This window comes from Ammodytes marinus (assembly GCF_949987685.1).
Source record: "Ammodytes marinus genome assembly, chromosome: 2".
NCBI lineage: Eukaryota > Metazoa > Chordata > Actinopteri > Uranoscopiformes > Ammodytidae > Ammodytes > Ammodytes marinus.
The window spans coordinates 7003827-7020487 of NC_137231.1; the positions used below are offsets into that span (position 1 = coordinate 7003827).

Here is a 16661-nt window from a genome sequence, read left to right on the forward strand (position 1 = left end):
CATTTACCAGCAATCCACAGCACTGCAGGAAAGGGTGAAGTCCGCATCATTAGTGTATTTTTTTCTGACTTTGACCGTCATTTGGTCCATTTCCCACACTTAAAATCAATACATGGACTTATAGACTCACGTTCCTGGTCCACGTGTCTCCCCACTCACACCACACCTGTAGTCAAATCTCAAAGAGCCTTTATATTCCGGTGCTCAGTGTCTTTGTTCTGTGAGATCATGAATTAAACAAGGGGAAGAAGCTCTTTGCGTGGCTGACTTGAAGGCACAGGATGTGGGCAGGGTGCTGCTGATGCCTCGCCTGGTCCACTCGCTCAGTTCTCATTTTGTGCTGAAGCTTTCTTCAGACATTTGACCAGGCTGGGATGCTAGGCTGTCTCTGTGTAACCAATGCAGTTTGATCATATATTTATCATGACAAGGCATATCATTCTCTTTATAGTCTCACGATTTTTTACAGCATAAAAATCGTACACAGCCTCTTGTATTTCAGCTGTTTTTACATTTTCAGCAAACTGTGGAATATTGCAAAACTTCTCAATATGAACCGTATCGCGATGTATCGTGATATATGCTATCGTAAACCATGTATAATGATGCGTTTCCTATCGTAGCTTGAAGTCCTTGCCAATACCCATCCCTAAATGCTTGTGTTATTGAAAAATATCGCCGTGGGAATTTTATGGCCGATGTTTCCTCTCGACACAGTGGGCTGTTTTCCACTTGAGCTGCTGGTAGTGGAGCTCACAGGTTGGGCATGTGCAGGATGATGCCGGCTGAGTGCGTAATGTTCTTTCCCATAGGCTTGAGTGAGGCAGTGATCTAATTCAGCCCAGACTACATACTGCCTGCATGCGTCACTGAGTACATGGCCAGTGTACGGTGTGTGTGTGTGTGTGTGTGTGTGTGTGTGTGTGTGTGTGTGTGTGTGTGTGTGTGTGTGTGTGTGTGTGTGTGTTTTTTTACTGTGCACATAGTAAGTGGACCTCCCCTGGAATGCAAAATAATGGACGTGTAATTCAATGTAGAATGAGTCGTTGGACAAACTGGCAAATGTAATGCGACAATGAGCCGCATATTAAGAACCTGTGTATTAGGATAATGGAGTTGTGTGTAGAGAAAGCCTTCAGCAGGTGAAGCCCACTAAGAACCAGTTCTAATGGTGTGAGAAGGATGTGTTCGTTCTCTTGAAGTGCTAGAAGTAATAGACCGAGTTGGTGATGAAGCAGCTCAGCATGATGTCAGCACTAAAGCCCGGTAACAATATGCACCCAGAGCAAACTCTAGTGACAATTTATGTAAATTATTTCTTTCATATGTTTTTTTAATTACAATTAAATTATTATTCGCCTTCTTAGTGACCAGTATTTCTATCAGCATCTGGATTTGAGACCATAAGCAAGTCAAAAATGATCCAGTCCAATTTTCCAACTGCCTGATTTTACTAATTAAATTTCCTCCAATTAAATTTTTATCTGAGATGATAATTACGTGGGGGACATCACTGTACCAGGCCAAGAAATAGTCCCACATTTATCCACTGTTAAACTAAACAAACAAAAAGACTTGCTATTATTGTGTGTTTAGACAGAACACGGGCCAAATGTTAGAGTCAGCATGACTTCACACAGTGAATTTGCCCTGGCTGCAGACAACTGGTTCATAGCCAGATGCACAAGTTCAAGATGTTTCAGTGTGGGCATATTATTTATTATTTTCTAAGATTATTTTTGGGCATTTTTACTGTATTAAAAATTGTACTGTACTTTTTGCAAATTCTAACCCTGAAGGGTGCTTTAAAGCTCTTGATTGAACACACTCTAAAAAGTGTGGTTGACACCAAGTTCATAACTTCTTGTCAAACTTCAAGCGGACGGTACTGCCAGACCTTTTTATGTTGAAATGTAAGGTCTGTGTACAATTTATGGAATGAAATATGAGTAGTTTTAAGGGAACCTCAGCCATCATCATCTAGCAAATGTCTGTGATGGTAGTTCAGTCGCGTAATTATTATAATGTAGCCTGGTCCAACCAGACCATCGTACTTCATTTCATTTGTACAGAAGGTCTGGAAGTGCTGTAATTGGCAAACGTTCACTCACTTGAATGCAGGTGTCTGTTGAAGTTTAAAACTATTGGATCTGCCCAGTGCCACTCTGGATTAGCCAACCAATCACATTACGTTTGGTCAGACGTATGTCATGAGCCGCTTTCTGACGGTGCGTTTCAGTTGTACAGGGAAATAGGAAATTTCCGACTTCACTATATTGTAGTCCAGACCTGGGCATTGTGTGGCCCGCCACATCCGGCCCGCTGGCTGTCTTTGACTGGCCCGCGTGAGGTCAATGGAAAATTAAGAATCAAATGTAAATAAGTTTAAATCATGCATGGAATACAACGGCATTGCTTTTATTTTGAAGGCGAGTTTATATTTCGCGCGAGCATATGCAGTTTACTGGTTGTAAGTTTATATGCCCATGGTTGTAAGTAAAAAAGCAGAAGAAGCTTGTATGTGCGCTGTTTGAGTGCGCTGCCGTGAGCTGCGCGCTGAAAAAAAGTGACTCAGAGCAAGCTACACATTCAACCTCCACACTCGGGGATCGGCGCTCGGGGAAGGGGAAGGGGGGCGATAATATCAGACAGACAACCTGCTTGTACCTTCACTTGTCTGATATTATCTCCAAATTATAGACTACAAGACATGCAGCACACACAGGAGACAGTTGTTTACAGAGCACAAAAATCATCAGATTTAAACTTCCTCTCAAAGTTTACCAGATTGAGACATTTAACCTTAAAATGTAAATAATAGCCCAATAATGATAATAATCTAAATGTAATGGGGAGGAGTGGGGCAGGATCTGCTCGGTGGATCGTTTTATCCTGTACAGAGGACAATACAAGTAATAGATAATAATGAACAAAAATTGTGTTGCAGTGTGGTATACTTATTTTTATTTGTTGTTATTTTCATTATTTTAAAGTCACTATAATGCAGGAAACAATGGCTTTGAAGCTCAAATTTTCTGGGGGTGAACCCCCAAACCCCTCACTTTGGTTTCGGAATAACAGGTCTCTAGGTTGGGAAGTATGGCCAAGGTTCCCCTGCTTCTTGCACTTTTTGTTCACAATTGCTATGGTAAATGTTGATTAAGTGTTATAATGTTGGCATTTTCATGGCTTTTTATGGCTTTTTCTTTGCCATAACATTTACTGCAGCTTATCAAAACCATATACTTTACTTCTTTTTATAAAAAGATACGACTAATATTGACCAGAATTGAGTTGAGCCTTTTGGTCCGGCCCTCCACAACAGTCCCTGATTCTGATGTGGCCCTTTGGGGAAATTAATTGCCCACCCCTGTTGTAGTCTATGGATCTACCGGTACCTGGCAACGGTAACTAGCTAGAGCCTAACGTTTAGTTATTTGGATGAGAAAGGTTGTAGGCGTCCATACTTTCCCGAGCAGATGCACTGGAACACAGACAGGTCGGAACTCGGAACTACCAAGTCGGAAATTTCCGAGTTCTGAGTATAAAGGAACGCAGCATTCAACTGAAACTGGAGCGCGACTTCGACGTCATCGTTCTCAGCCACTCGCTCTGATCGCTGATTGGACCGCCAAAAATTTGGACGAGCAGAATCCCACTAACACACCCCACCCCCAGACTGACTACTGAAGTGAAATGAAAATTGAGCGAAAGTAGGTAGGCGGGCTGAGCCAGACTAATTATAATGACCCATTAAATACAATATGGTTTATTTTATTAATATTTATTTATTTGGATATTTTTTCACAATTTAGATTACAATGGTGGATAATCTTGAGAATTACAAATTCTCTTTGAATTATTATGCTTTACTTTCATAATATCAGTGGGGTAATTGGTCTGGAAGCAACTTTGACAATAATATCGTTTATCGTGATTGTTTCTTGGAAAATATATAGTCCAACAAAATTTGTTACAGGCCTATGTGCTGGCAGCGGTTTGTCCTCCCTTTGCTTCCTGCTGCCATCCATCTTGGCAGCTTGGTTTGCAGTTGTACGAAACAGATGAAACATTTGAGGGGGCACGGCATGGTCTGATGAGCAGAGCAAAATAAATGCATGAACAGTTTACTTTATGTGGCAGTGTGCGTGGTGGAGCTAGCTCAGTGAGAGGAGGAACAGTATTCCCCATACAGCCCTCTTCATGAGCTGTAAACAAACAGCTTTTTACTAATTGATAATGGAGCTAATTTGTTTGATTTACACATTTCTTTCATGTCATCTGAGTATACATATACATATGCGAGCTGAATGCATTATGAGGCTGCCCCCAGGCTCATACTTATACTGTTGAATTTATAAAGGCAAATCCTCCTCAAAACTACATATTTGTGTAATCTTTCACATAATTACCAATACAGCTATTTGACCATTTGTTCTCACATGTCCCATAGCCTACTATCTAATTATCTAAGAGTTACCTGCTTTCCTGTACATTATGAGTACATTTACATTAACACTCAGGATAACACTCTTGTGTTGGGAATATTGTAGGATAATGGTTTTTTACTTTGTTATTTAAGAAATATCTATATTTGTCAGTTCTAATCACAAGAGTATAAGTGTCTCTACATGCATGTTAGTCTTTTGTCAAGATAATAGTTTTTCCCGATTTAAATAATGCTTGAAGCCCATCTAAAAATACACTTGTTTTTTCTACTACAATATTAGGAATCATCTTAATCACTTGACCTGTGCTCTCTTTTGTAAGGCCTCTGATATGGAAGAGTTTATTAGACTTTAATATCTGTGAAAGCAAAACAGTTTTGTAAAAGCACAGAAGACAATTGACAAGTGTGTATCATGATTCACACGTATTTCACTATCCACAAACCTGTAATTTTTGACTTGCAAATATGTAGAACTTACTCTGAAAATACAAAGTCATATTTACGCATTTACGGATCTGTTTCTGCTTGTGAAAAGGGGTTTGCATATTTGTGGATTGCCTCCTGTGAGTTTGTGAGCCACATTACATTTTTACATAATTTTGTCCAACTTCTACCACCGAGATCTGTAGAACAAGCCTTACAAATGTGAAGTGCAATAATTTGTATGTGTGTAATTGTGTTTTGTAAAGTTATATCCACACAAAGAAAAAGTGATTTGCAAATATGTAGAATTTAGGCTGTAAATGTGTATTTTAATTTTGCATAATTGTTTTATTTTTTTTTAATGCAAATAGTTTCACCACAAAAAAAGACATGTCAACTCTTATTTACACATTTACAGAACCATTTCTACATGTGAAACTGGCTCTGCGCATTTGTGGATCGCTTCCTGTGCGCTCACGGAATATTGTCCCATTCGTGCCGCAGAGATCTGCAAAACGACACCTGTAAAATGAGGTCTGTATTTTTTAATTCTGTATCTTTAGGTGCAGTTAGACAGGTCCACCAGCAGATGGCGCACTCGCGGCGCAGCCTTTATCTATCGGCGAACCACATGGTCCCCTTGACCAATCAAAGGAGCGTGTTCAGGGGCGGCCACCTCATTGGTTCATTTGGAGGCCTGTCACACGAACAGAGGAGCGGAAAAAAGATGTCCACAGCTCAAGCTCATTCTCGAGTTCGTCGGACATTATTCCTCGTGAGTGAGCAGGAAAGCAGCTGGCTGCAGACTAGCGGAGCTGAGTATCGGTGATAAGAGAGGTATGTTGTTATGCTGACCCACCATTATACTATCATACAGTAGTTTGTGCGCTGGTCACCTGCGAGGGTAATCAGCATTTCTTGCTAGGCTATTTAGCGAGCTAGCTGATATGTTACACTAAGCATGATTATTTGAGTTTGTCGCCGTCATTTTTAGCACACAGACATGCCGCGACCCGCGACAGGCAAAGCTTCTCCCTTTCATATAATATTTCAATTGTAATACAACAATATGCCAACTAATTATAGATGGTCATTTAAATGCAGGCTATACATGTGTGGGGCAGTTACCTCTAAAAAAACGTTTTACTCTTAGTAATGTGTGTGTTGGTCACCTGTGTATCTAGTAACTGGTGTTACAGGGTTAAAGTGATAGTATTGTGAGCTTGGTGTAGTTAAAGAATTGCAGTAACATTGCCAAAGTATTGTGATCAGATGAGTTTCATAATGATGCACTTCAGGAAAAAAAAAACATGATTAGCGTCACCTTGTTTATTTTTATAGTTTGCAAAGTAACACAAGCTGTCAAAGAAAGGTACTACAAGCCTCCCCTGACTGTTATGGTGCTTTCAGCTGGACATGCTTTTACATACAATAATGCTAAGAAGAATACCAGGAGCCAGTACTGTAATGAGATTTTAATTAAAACATGCATACTCATATGACACATGGTTGTGTAACCTATAATGTTATGGACATTATTGTAACAGAATGTATCTTTCCCCATTTAGGAAATGCTGCTGAATCGTTTTCTGGACTGGCTGCACTACAGACCATCAAGCTCTGGACCTGGACCATCTCCAGTTCATACTGTCACGGGACCAAACCAACCTCAGATCCCTCAAGCACATGCAAAGCACTGGCTATGTTAAGGGTCATCTTTTTCATATCCCTGTTAAAAAGACCTTATAGAAATCACAAGCAAGGACTAATGACAGTGCACTAACCTAATGCTGATTAATTGGTTATCCATGAACATTTTGACTTTGTCTATTTTATGTAAGTTGGAAAATTACAGAACTAAACATGTGAATGTATTTGTGAACTCATAACTTTGTTTTACTACTCCTCAGTTGTAGTTTTCTAGAGTTATCCAACCCCACTGTCATCATGCAGTTTTATAAACGATTACTACATTCTCTGTAACTCCTATGATGACCGGGCAAGCGTAGGTTTCATGTTTGCATGTGGATGAAAGGGGATGTTGCCTTTGAACCACCTCCACTCACGTCAGCCATGGGAATCTCCCATCCAATTCAGAATTTGACAAGCTATTCTCAGCTGCTCTTGGGACAGTGGAAGTGAAGACGACTAAAGAACAACACTAACAATTATCAAAGCACTGGAAACAGATCATTTAGTTACTGCATGCTAAAGTAGATAGATGTTCTGCTAGTTTGAAAATATGGTAGAACAAAAGTTACTTGCTCTGACATGGCATTGTTAATGGGTGAAACTATTATATTGCACACTTGTATTTTATTTGTTCTAGGTGCTAATTCTTTTTTGCTGCTGGGCCCGTTTCACAGTGTTACATTGCTTTGTGGTGTACTCCTGCCTGCTTGTTTATTTGATGTATTTCTTTACTTTTTATCCATTTCTATGGACCTATTTGTGAACCAAAAATAAAGATTGATTGATTGATATCACTTGAATGGTCACATACAGTTTGTTGCTAGGTTTTCACTTTGTCAATGGGTCAGACCACATATCAGTACAATCTGTGTGCTCAAATAATAATTGTGTTTTTTATATCCTATACATCCCTAGAATGTATTGATGTGATAGACCTTTTATATTGGTAGCTTTTCAGTGGTTATCCCCGCTTACAGCAAAAGTATGGGCTACAGTAATTAAAAGTGAGACACTGAAGGGGAATAGGATTATATGTTCATCTAAAAGATATCAAGAAACTTTTTCAGTTGATTACTTACATTAAATAAGCATTTTATGTTATATTACAATGTTCTCAGAAATGTAATATGACAACTTCATCTATGAATGATGAATTTATTTATATATTGTGTAATTTAAAATCTTCATGTCCAAGTCCATCCCAGATATTCTCCATAATGGTCTGAAGTGCACCAAAATGTGCAAGATGCAAACATGTGACAACCAACTCAGTGAGAAAGAGTCTGCTGCACAAATGAACCACAGAATTGGATGAAGATGCTGATTTGTGTGCAAGCATAAGGAGTACATTACATACCAGGTTGACACATTTTGAATGCTGCTGTGCATGTTCATTTATGCAAGTAAAACATATTTTGACTGAAATATGAGCCAGTTTTGTAAATATTACATAGTATAATTCTGTTGTACATGTTTTACTTGTTATACTATAAGTCAGTTGCCCTGACACAAGCAAGATATCAGATTGAATGAAGGAAAGAGGATCTCCACGGTAAACATTTTCCCGGTTATCTCAACAGTAGCTTTTTTACTTCTATACCAAAAATATCAACTTCTAAAACACTTCAATAAACTAAACTTTCCATAATCATTTTATTTTTGAGGTTATTACAGCATGTGTTCACATGTTGTTCATTGCCTGATTTATGAGATATTTGAAAAGGTATTTTTAAGACGGTATTTATTTAATTTAATTGAGGCTTTATCCATACTGGCTTCATCCAAAATAAATATTTTGGTTTGATTTTGTTTTTTCAAATGTACGCATAAGTCATATTGCCCAACTGCAAATATTTCTGAGAACATTGTAAGTAATCAACTGAAAAAGTTTCTTGATATCTTTTAGATGAACATATAATCCTATTCCCCTTCAGTGTCTCACTTTTAATTACTGTAGCCCATACTTTTGCTGTAAGCGGGGATAACCACTGAAAAGCTACCAATATAAAAGGTCTATCACATCAATACATTCTAGGGATGTATAGGATATAAAAAACACAATTATTATTTGAGCACACAGATTGTACTGATATGTGGTCTGACCCATTGACAAAGTGAAAACCTAGCAACAAACTGTATGTGACCATTCAAGTGATATCAATCAATCAATCTTTATTTTTGGTTCACAAATAGGTCCATAGAAATGGATAAAAAGTAAAGAAATACATCAAATAAACAAGCAGGCAGGAGTACACCACAAAGCAATGTAACACTGTGAAACGGGCCCAGCAGCAAAAAAGAATTAGCACCTAGAACAAATAAAATACAAGTGTGCAATATAATAGTTTCACCCATTAACAATGCCATGTCAGAGCAAGTAACTTTTGTTCTACCATATTTTCAAACTAGCAGAACATCTATCTACTTTAGCATGCAGTAACTAAATGATCTGTTTCCAGTGCTTTGATAATTGTTAGTGTTGTTCTTTAGTCGTCTTCACTTCCACTGTCCCAAGAGCAGCTGAGAATAGCTTGTCAAATTCTGAATTGGATGGGAGATTCCCATGGCTGACGTGAGTGGAGGTGGTTCAAAGGCAACATCCCCTTTCATCCACATGCAAACATGAAACCTACGCTTGCCCGGTCATCATAGGAGTTACAGAGAATGTAGTAATCGTTTATAAAACTGCATGATGACAGTGGGGTTGGATAACTCTAGAAAACTACAACTGAGGAGTAGTAAAACAAAGTTATGAGTTCACAAATACATTCACATGTTTAGTTCTGTAATTTTCCAACTTACATAAAATAGACAAAGTCAAAATGTTCATGGATAACCAATTAATCAGCATTAGGTTAGTGCACTGTCATTAGTCCTTGCTTGTGATTTCTATAAGGTCTTTTTAACAGGGATATGAAAAAGATGACCCTTAACATAGCCAGTGCTTTGCATGTGCTTGAGGGATCTGAGGTTGGTTTGGTCCCGTGACAGTATGAACTGGAGATGGTCCAGGTCCAGAGCTTGATGGTCTGTAGTGCAGCCAGTCCAGAAAACGATTCAGCAGCATTTCCTAAATGGGGAAAGATACATTCTGTTACAATAATGTCCATAACATTATAGGTTACACAACCATGTGTCATATGAGTATGCATGTTTTAATTAAAATCTCATTACAGTACTGGCTCCTGGTATTCTTCTTAGCATTATTGTATGTAAAAGCATGTCCAGCTGAAAGCACCATAACAGTCAGGGGAGGCTTGTAGTACCTTTCTTTGACAGCTTGTGTTACTTTGCAAACTATAAAAATAAACAAGGTGACGCTAATCATGTTTTTTTTTTCCTGAAGTGCATCATTATGAAACTCATCTGATCACAATACTTTGGCAATGTTACTGCAATTCTTTAACTACACCAAGCTCACAATACTATCACTTTAACCCTGTAACACCAGTTACTAGATACACAGGTGACCAACACACACATTACTAAGAGTAAAACGTTTTTTTAGAGGTAACTGCCCCACACATGTATAGCCTGCATTTAAATGACCATCTATAATTAGTTGGCATATTGTTGTATTACAATTGAAATATTATATGAAAGGGAGAAGCTTTGCCTGTCGCGGGTCGCGGCATGTCTGTGTGCTAAAAATGACGGCGACAAACTCAAATAATCATGCTTAGTGTAACATATCAGCTAGCTCGCTAAATAGCCTAGCAAGAAATGCTGATTACCCTCGCAGGTGACCAGCGCACAAACTACTGTATGATAGTATAATGGTGGGTCAGCATAACAACATACCTCTCTTATCACCGATACTCAGCTCCGCTAGTCTGCAGCCAGCTGCTTTCCTGCTCACTCACGAGGAATAATGTCCGACGAACTCGAGAATGAGCTTGAGCTGTGGACATCTTTTTTCCGCTCCTCTGTTCGTGTGACAGGCCTCCAAATGAACCAATGAGGTGGCCGCCCCTGAACACGCTCCTTTGATTGGTCAAGGGGACCATGTGGTTCGCCGATAGATAAAGGCTGCGCCGCGAGTGCGCCATCTGCTGGTGGACCTGTCTAACTGCACCTAAAGATACAGAATTAAAAAATACAGACCTCATTTTACAGGTGTCGTTTTGCAGATCTCTGCGGCACGAATGGGACAATATTCCGTGAGCGCACAGGAAGCGATCCACAAATGCGCAGAGCCAGTTTCACATGTAGAAATGGTTCTGTAAATGTGTAAATAAGAGTTGACATGTCTTTTTTTGTGGTGAAACTATTTGCATTAAAAAAAAATAAAACAATTATGCAAAATTAAAATACACATTTACAGCCTAAATTCTACATATTTGCAAATCACTTTTTCTTTGTGTGGATATAACTTTACAAAACACAATTACACACATACAAATTATTGCACTTCACATTTGTAAGGCTTGTTCTACAGATCTCGGTGGTAGAAGTTGGACAAAATTATGTAAAAATGTAATGTGGCTCACAAACTCACAGGAGGCAATCCACAAATATGCAAACCCCTTTTCACAAGCAGAAACAGATCCGTAAATGCGTAAATATGACTTTGTATTTTCAGAGTAAGTTCTACATATTTGCAAGTCAAAAATTACAGGTTTGTGGATAGTGAAATACGTGTGAATCATGATACACACTTGTCAATTGTCTTCTGTGCTTTTACAAAACTGTTTTGCTTTCACAGATATTAAAGTCTAATAAACTCTTCCATACTCTGAAGTACAGAAAAGGCGTAATATTTTTTTTACCTTGTGGGAACAAGTTATTTAGCTTGTGCATAAATTATAATTTATTACAAATGAATATGCATCTCTAATGACTTCTTATACACACATCCAGCATATAATAGAGAGAACTCAGCTCATCAAGTTTTATATCCACCTGTAATGGCAGACAATGAAACTCTTGCTGCTCTTGCACATAGACAAGGGAACACTACAGATTAAGTGTGGATATTGTGGTAGCGGCAGATAGGGTGGAAGCTACAGAAAAAGCTATTAAGAAGTGGGACATTTTTAAATACATTTTTGCTTTCATGATGGTGTATCTTTTTTTTCTTGCAAAAGATTCTTTCCACATTCGGCTAATCAAATCATTTGATTGCATCAAACAAATTATGTTATATTAGTTTTTCTTCTCCTGATACACACATAGACATACAGTATGTCCCCTGATGCACTTCATCTGGCTAAATGAGTCACCAAATTGGCACCACTGACTATTAGTAGCAGGCTAGTTAGCTAATGGGCTATTCAGCATTAAACATTAAAGCAATTATATACACAGTGAATGGACATTTGTTATGTTGTCTCAATCTAAGATTTTGAAATAATAAAATAAGTTGTAAAGGGATGTGTGACACAACCCACTATAAACAAAGTGAAACAAAACTGAGACATCTAAAAAGTGAACAACGTGTGGAGAGTTGAGAGAGTTGTAACTCTTATGATCATGTTGATTAGCAGTGTAAAGTCTCTAACTGTGCAGCAGGCATGCTTCCAGTCTTTGTTAACAAAGTTATTCGCAAACTTTATGATCCATGGTGACAGATCAAAATATTTTTTTTTAATCCAGTGCTGAACATGAGATGAATAAAAAATATAAAAAGCGTAAATTGTCAGTCAGTATCAATTAATTAGTTTTCTGTCAGTTTGGATCAAAACGGTTCATCTCTAGTAGCTGTTGAGAGTCTGAATGAAGTATAAAGCAGAGACAGTCTGGGGAGATGGTTTGCTACACACATATATGGTTGGTGATTTATTTTTCACACAGATGCCAGATCATTAGCATTTTATACTTCAGGGAATCATTACATCTCTCTCTGTCAATCATAGGGCTCAACAGTGTGGTTCGAGAAGTAAAAATCCCATTAATGTTCTCCATTGCGGATTTTATTATAAACCATAATGTCATAACCATCCAAGGTAGACTCATCATGAGCTACCCGAGTGTGACACAATGATATATGCTTCTGTGGATGACAAACGCTTGCATGATATCATCCTAGTTTCAAGAAAAACATAGTTCATCCGCAATCTCAGGGAGAATAACTACACTACCCATGATCCTCGAGGCCCATCGTCATCTCTGATTTGTGGAGATCGCTGTTACCAGGGAATTGTTTAAAACTTGCGTGAAATTCAGCTTTCCGGTGGCAGCCATTAAAAAAGAGTAGAAAAAAAGAAGCTTGGCTGTCAGTGCTAAAGGTGTAGTAAACTTTTGTATTCTTTTGGTTACAGTGAAACAGCAGATCAGTAATGATACATGTAGAAAGAATGTCTGTGTTCATTTAGAAATAAGCAAGCTAAACAATCACTCTGAAGGAAAAGCTCGGGAATCGCAATGGATGGATTGTGGCATGACTGGTTCATTCGCTCCCAGAAAAAATATATGTACACAGTCGTGATTCTGGACAACCCTTGTTGTCAAGATTCTCTGATTGGTCCGTTCCTCTCTCCTGTCGTCTGATTGGTCCGTTCCTCTCTCCTGTCCTCTGATTGGTCCGTTCCCTCTTCTCTACTCTGATTGGGCCGTTCCCTCTTCTCTACTCTGATTGGGCCGTTCCCTCTTCTCTACTCTGATTGGTCCGAGAAGAGAAGAGAATTGCTACTTTTCCAATAGGATGATGATAATGATTTCCGAGGAACATTTTGGGATATTGAATCCAACTTTTAATAACCTTTAAATCTTTTACACCATATGTGCACAGCTCATGTGGGGAAAATAGCAAGCAGTGTGAGTGCTGACTGCAGGTCAGCCATGTTTGTTGCGTATAAATACCTTTTATAGAGCCTGTTTAAAGCTTTATTGATTTAAAATAGAAGGTTATAAAAGCCTGTGTATGAACTGTTACAATTGTTAATATCACAGGCATCCAGTATATCTGCATTGGTCCAGTCTGTACTGTGGTGTTGTAATAAGCAATGCAGTGGTACCATGTGCCTGATTTCACCAGGTGGAACTGCTGTTGTCTCATTTGTTTTCGGTTTGTTAACCAACCAACTGATTAAACTGATGTTTAAAATGCTACATGTAGCACTACAGCTACAGTGTAAAGCCCCTGTAACCTTGAGTCCATGCTGTTGTTGTGTGTGCAGGATCCTGGCCACTGTGGGGGCTGACTTTGATCTAAGAACACTGAGGGCAGTGAGAGTACTACGTCCGCTCAAACTGGTCTCCGGCATTCCAAGTAAGTTCTCTTCACATTTGTATCTGTTATGACAATTATTGTTAACTACTATCACAGAATACCGCAGCACTTTCAAAGAGATCCTAGGATAAAGTGAGGACGAAGTTAGCCTGGCATAGCATACAGACTAAAGCTATTGGCAAACTGGCAAATTTACAATTATCAACTATTCCTTTAAAGGAAAATGTTTCTGATCAGATACGCCTGTGTTTGTAGTAAATACAGTCAATTCACCCTATAAGCACCTGGGTTGTATGAAAGAAAACAGTGTAGTCCGTCCCACAGTGCCTCCATGTACCAGAATGCCTTGTACTGTATGTAAGGAAATGTTGAAACACACAGCAGACATTTTGACATGTCATAGCAGGAATAGCAGAGGTGTTATTCGTCACAAAAATGATGGCTGCATTCATATTACACTAACACCATTGTCAATGCTATTTATTACACCTGTGCCCTGTTAGAATATATCAGCAAGTGACTGAAGTGAATAACTTGGCTTTGACCTTCTTTCTCTACCCCCATGTGTTCTGACTTCCTCCTAGCAATCAGTCAAACAGTGTGCTGTGTGTGTCTTGTGTGCCTCAGGTCTTCAGGTGGTGTTGAAGTCCATCATGAAGGCCATGGTTCCTCTGCTGCAGATCGGCCTGCTGCTCTTCTTTGCCATCCTCATGTTCGCCATCATCGGCCTGGACTTCTACATGGGCAAGTTCCACCGCACCTGCTTCAGGACAGACACAGGTAAAGAACCAGGGGGTCCACAGGTTCTAGGTGTTGGCTTGGGCCTGAGTTAATATGGAACCTTAGGGGCCGTTTACACGAAAATGTTTTCAACTTAAAGACCTACTTCACCGGTGATATGAAGGTGTAATGAACTCTGAGATCCTATGTAGTATATGTGTGCAAAATGTTTAGAAATCGGTTCATCCCGGGGGCACCCTTATCTCAGTTGGTAGGGCGTCCCCCTCCCCGGGCCGGGCCCAGCAGCAGACCCGGGTTCGATTCCCGCCCGCGGTCGTTCTCTGCATGTCACTCCCCTCTCTGCCCCATTTCACCTCTGTCTCTCTGCACTGTCAATAAAGCATAAAAATGCCAAAAAAAAATCTTAAAGAAGAAAAAAAATCGGTTTATCCTAGCCTGAGAAAAGGCAGAAAGAGTTTTGTATGGTCTCACTGTCTAACCCTACATTTTCCCAGTTGTGACATCACACGTGGTAAAATATAGGGTTAGGATTAACAGGACAGCTGGGCCAAGGGAAGGCTGAGGGAAGACTGAGGGAAGGAAGAAAATAGCGATTTTATAATGATAGAATGCCGGTTCCATATGGGTGAAGTATTTCTTTAATCCGCAGAAGTATTTTTTTGTACGTTTTGTTGTTTACACATCAACAGAGTTTTAGGTAAAGTAAAACACAAACTTTTGAAACCGGGTTCCAGACGGAAATCTATTGAATACGCAACCGCAGTGTTGCTATGTTAACTAGCAGAGATGGTCGCTGTGGAAACGATGACATCATGGCTCCTCTTCGCACATGCAGAGCCTATTAGCCCTACAGTAGCGTTCAAATAGCCACGCGCGAGTTTAAAGGACAACATAAAGAGAGTAGCGGATTACAGAGCTGTGTTTGTGTTATTATCTCTGATAAGTTTATTAACGCTCCTACAACAAAGTGTAGATTTGCTGCACCATTACTGTAATCAACAGAGAGGGATTGTTTAAATTAGCCAAATTTTACCGGAAGTGCTTTCTACTACAATGTTTTACCTACTGACTTGGCATACTACAACAACTGAGGTCAATTTTGTGGATCCATGAGTTTGTGGAGTGTATTCAAAAACTTTTTTAAAAAGAAAAAGGAAAAACGTTCCCTTTTTTATCAAACGTTATCGTGTTAACGTAAGGCAAATGGTTGAACTCTAATCATGTGGATACAATCAGGAAATGATACCCATGTGTATTATTGTAGTTATCCATAATGCATCGGATGGAATGTTTTGCTATATTTCAGCACGAGAGGTACTTTCACATAATACCTCCCCAGCCTTCTCTATACATACCTCAGCATGTTGTGTATTTTTGTGTTTGTTTGTGTGTGTGTGTGTGTGTGTGTGTGTGTGTGTGTGTGTGTGTGTGTGTGTGTGTGTGGCTGTAGGCGCTCAGGCAGCAGATTTCCCCTGTGGTCTTGAGGCTCCGGCGAGGACCTGCGGTAACGGCACGGTCTGTCAGGATTACTGGATCGGACCCAGTTATGGCATCACCAACTTTGACAACATCCTCTTCGCTGTTCTCACTGTGTTCCAGTGCATCACCATGGAGGGATGGGTGGACATCCTCTACAACGTAAGTCCATTGTAGATTGTAGTATATGCACAAGCCACCCAAGCCCATCTGCCTTTCCTTTTTCATTTTGAAAGTTGTTCAGACTTGGGTAGTTTGCTGACTCTGAAGTTGATATTCCTCTGCTCACCTTTTTAGTTCAATCTTAGGTTAGTGGCTGAGAGTACAGGATGCACATTTAACATGAAAGCACCTGTAGAGAATGTTTAACTTGAAATAAAATTATTTATTCAACTATAAACTTTGGTTGAAGTAAAACAAAAGAAAATCCAAACCATTATGCTATTTATGAGGGCAAAAATGTATCATCTAATGCAGTACAAAAAGCAGAATTAATGCAGTCAGTAAACTGCTGCATCTCCCCATTGAACCTGCCAACAATATATTTTTTCCCTCCAGTACATAAGGGCTTCCTATTGGTTCACTCAGGGACACACCCATTTCTCAGGTAAGAGACTCAAATCAATCACCAGATCCACTAAGAACGGAGTGTGTGCGCTAAAAGCTCCATGATTTTCTGCGAAATAGCGCCCGCAATCTGCCCCAGTG

At 39.4% G+C, this 16661-nt stretch overlaps 1 protein-coding gene across 1 annotated transcript in view; it reads left to right on the plus strand.

The window, feature by feature from the left end:
• cacna1ba (calcium channel, voltage-dependent, N type, alpha 1B subunit, a) overlaps positions 1-16661 on the plus strand; it is a gene marked incomplete at both ends in the record, with an annotated part of 119839 nt that overhangs the window by 29184 nt on the left and 73994 nt on the right. The window contains 3 exons of the mRNA XM_080048645.1: positions 13684-13775; positions 14364-14516; positions 15928-16115. Coding sequence (XP_079904771.1) covers positions 13684-13775; positions 14364-14516; positions 15928-16115 — 433 coding nt within the window. The remainder of the gene's footprint in view (positions 1-13683; positions 13776-14363; positions 14517-15927; positions 16116-16661) is intronic.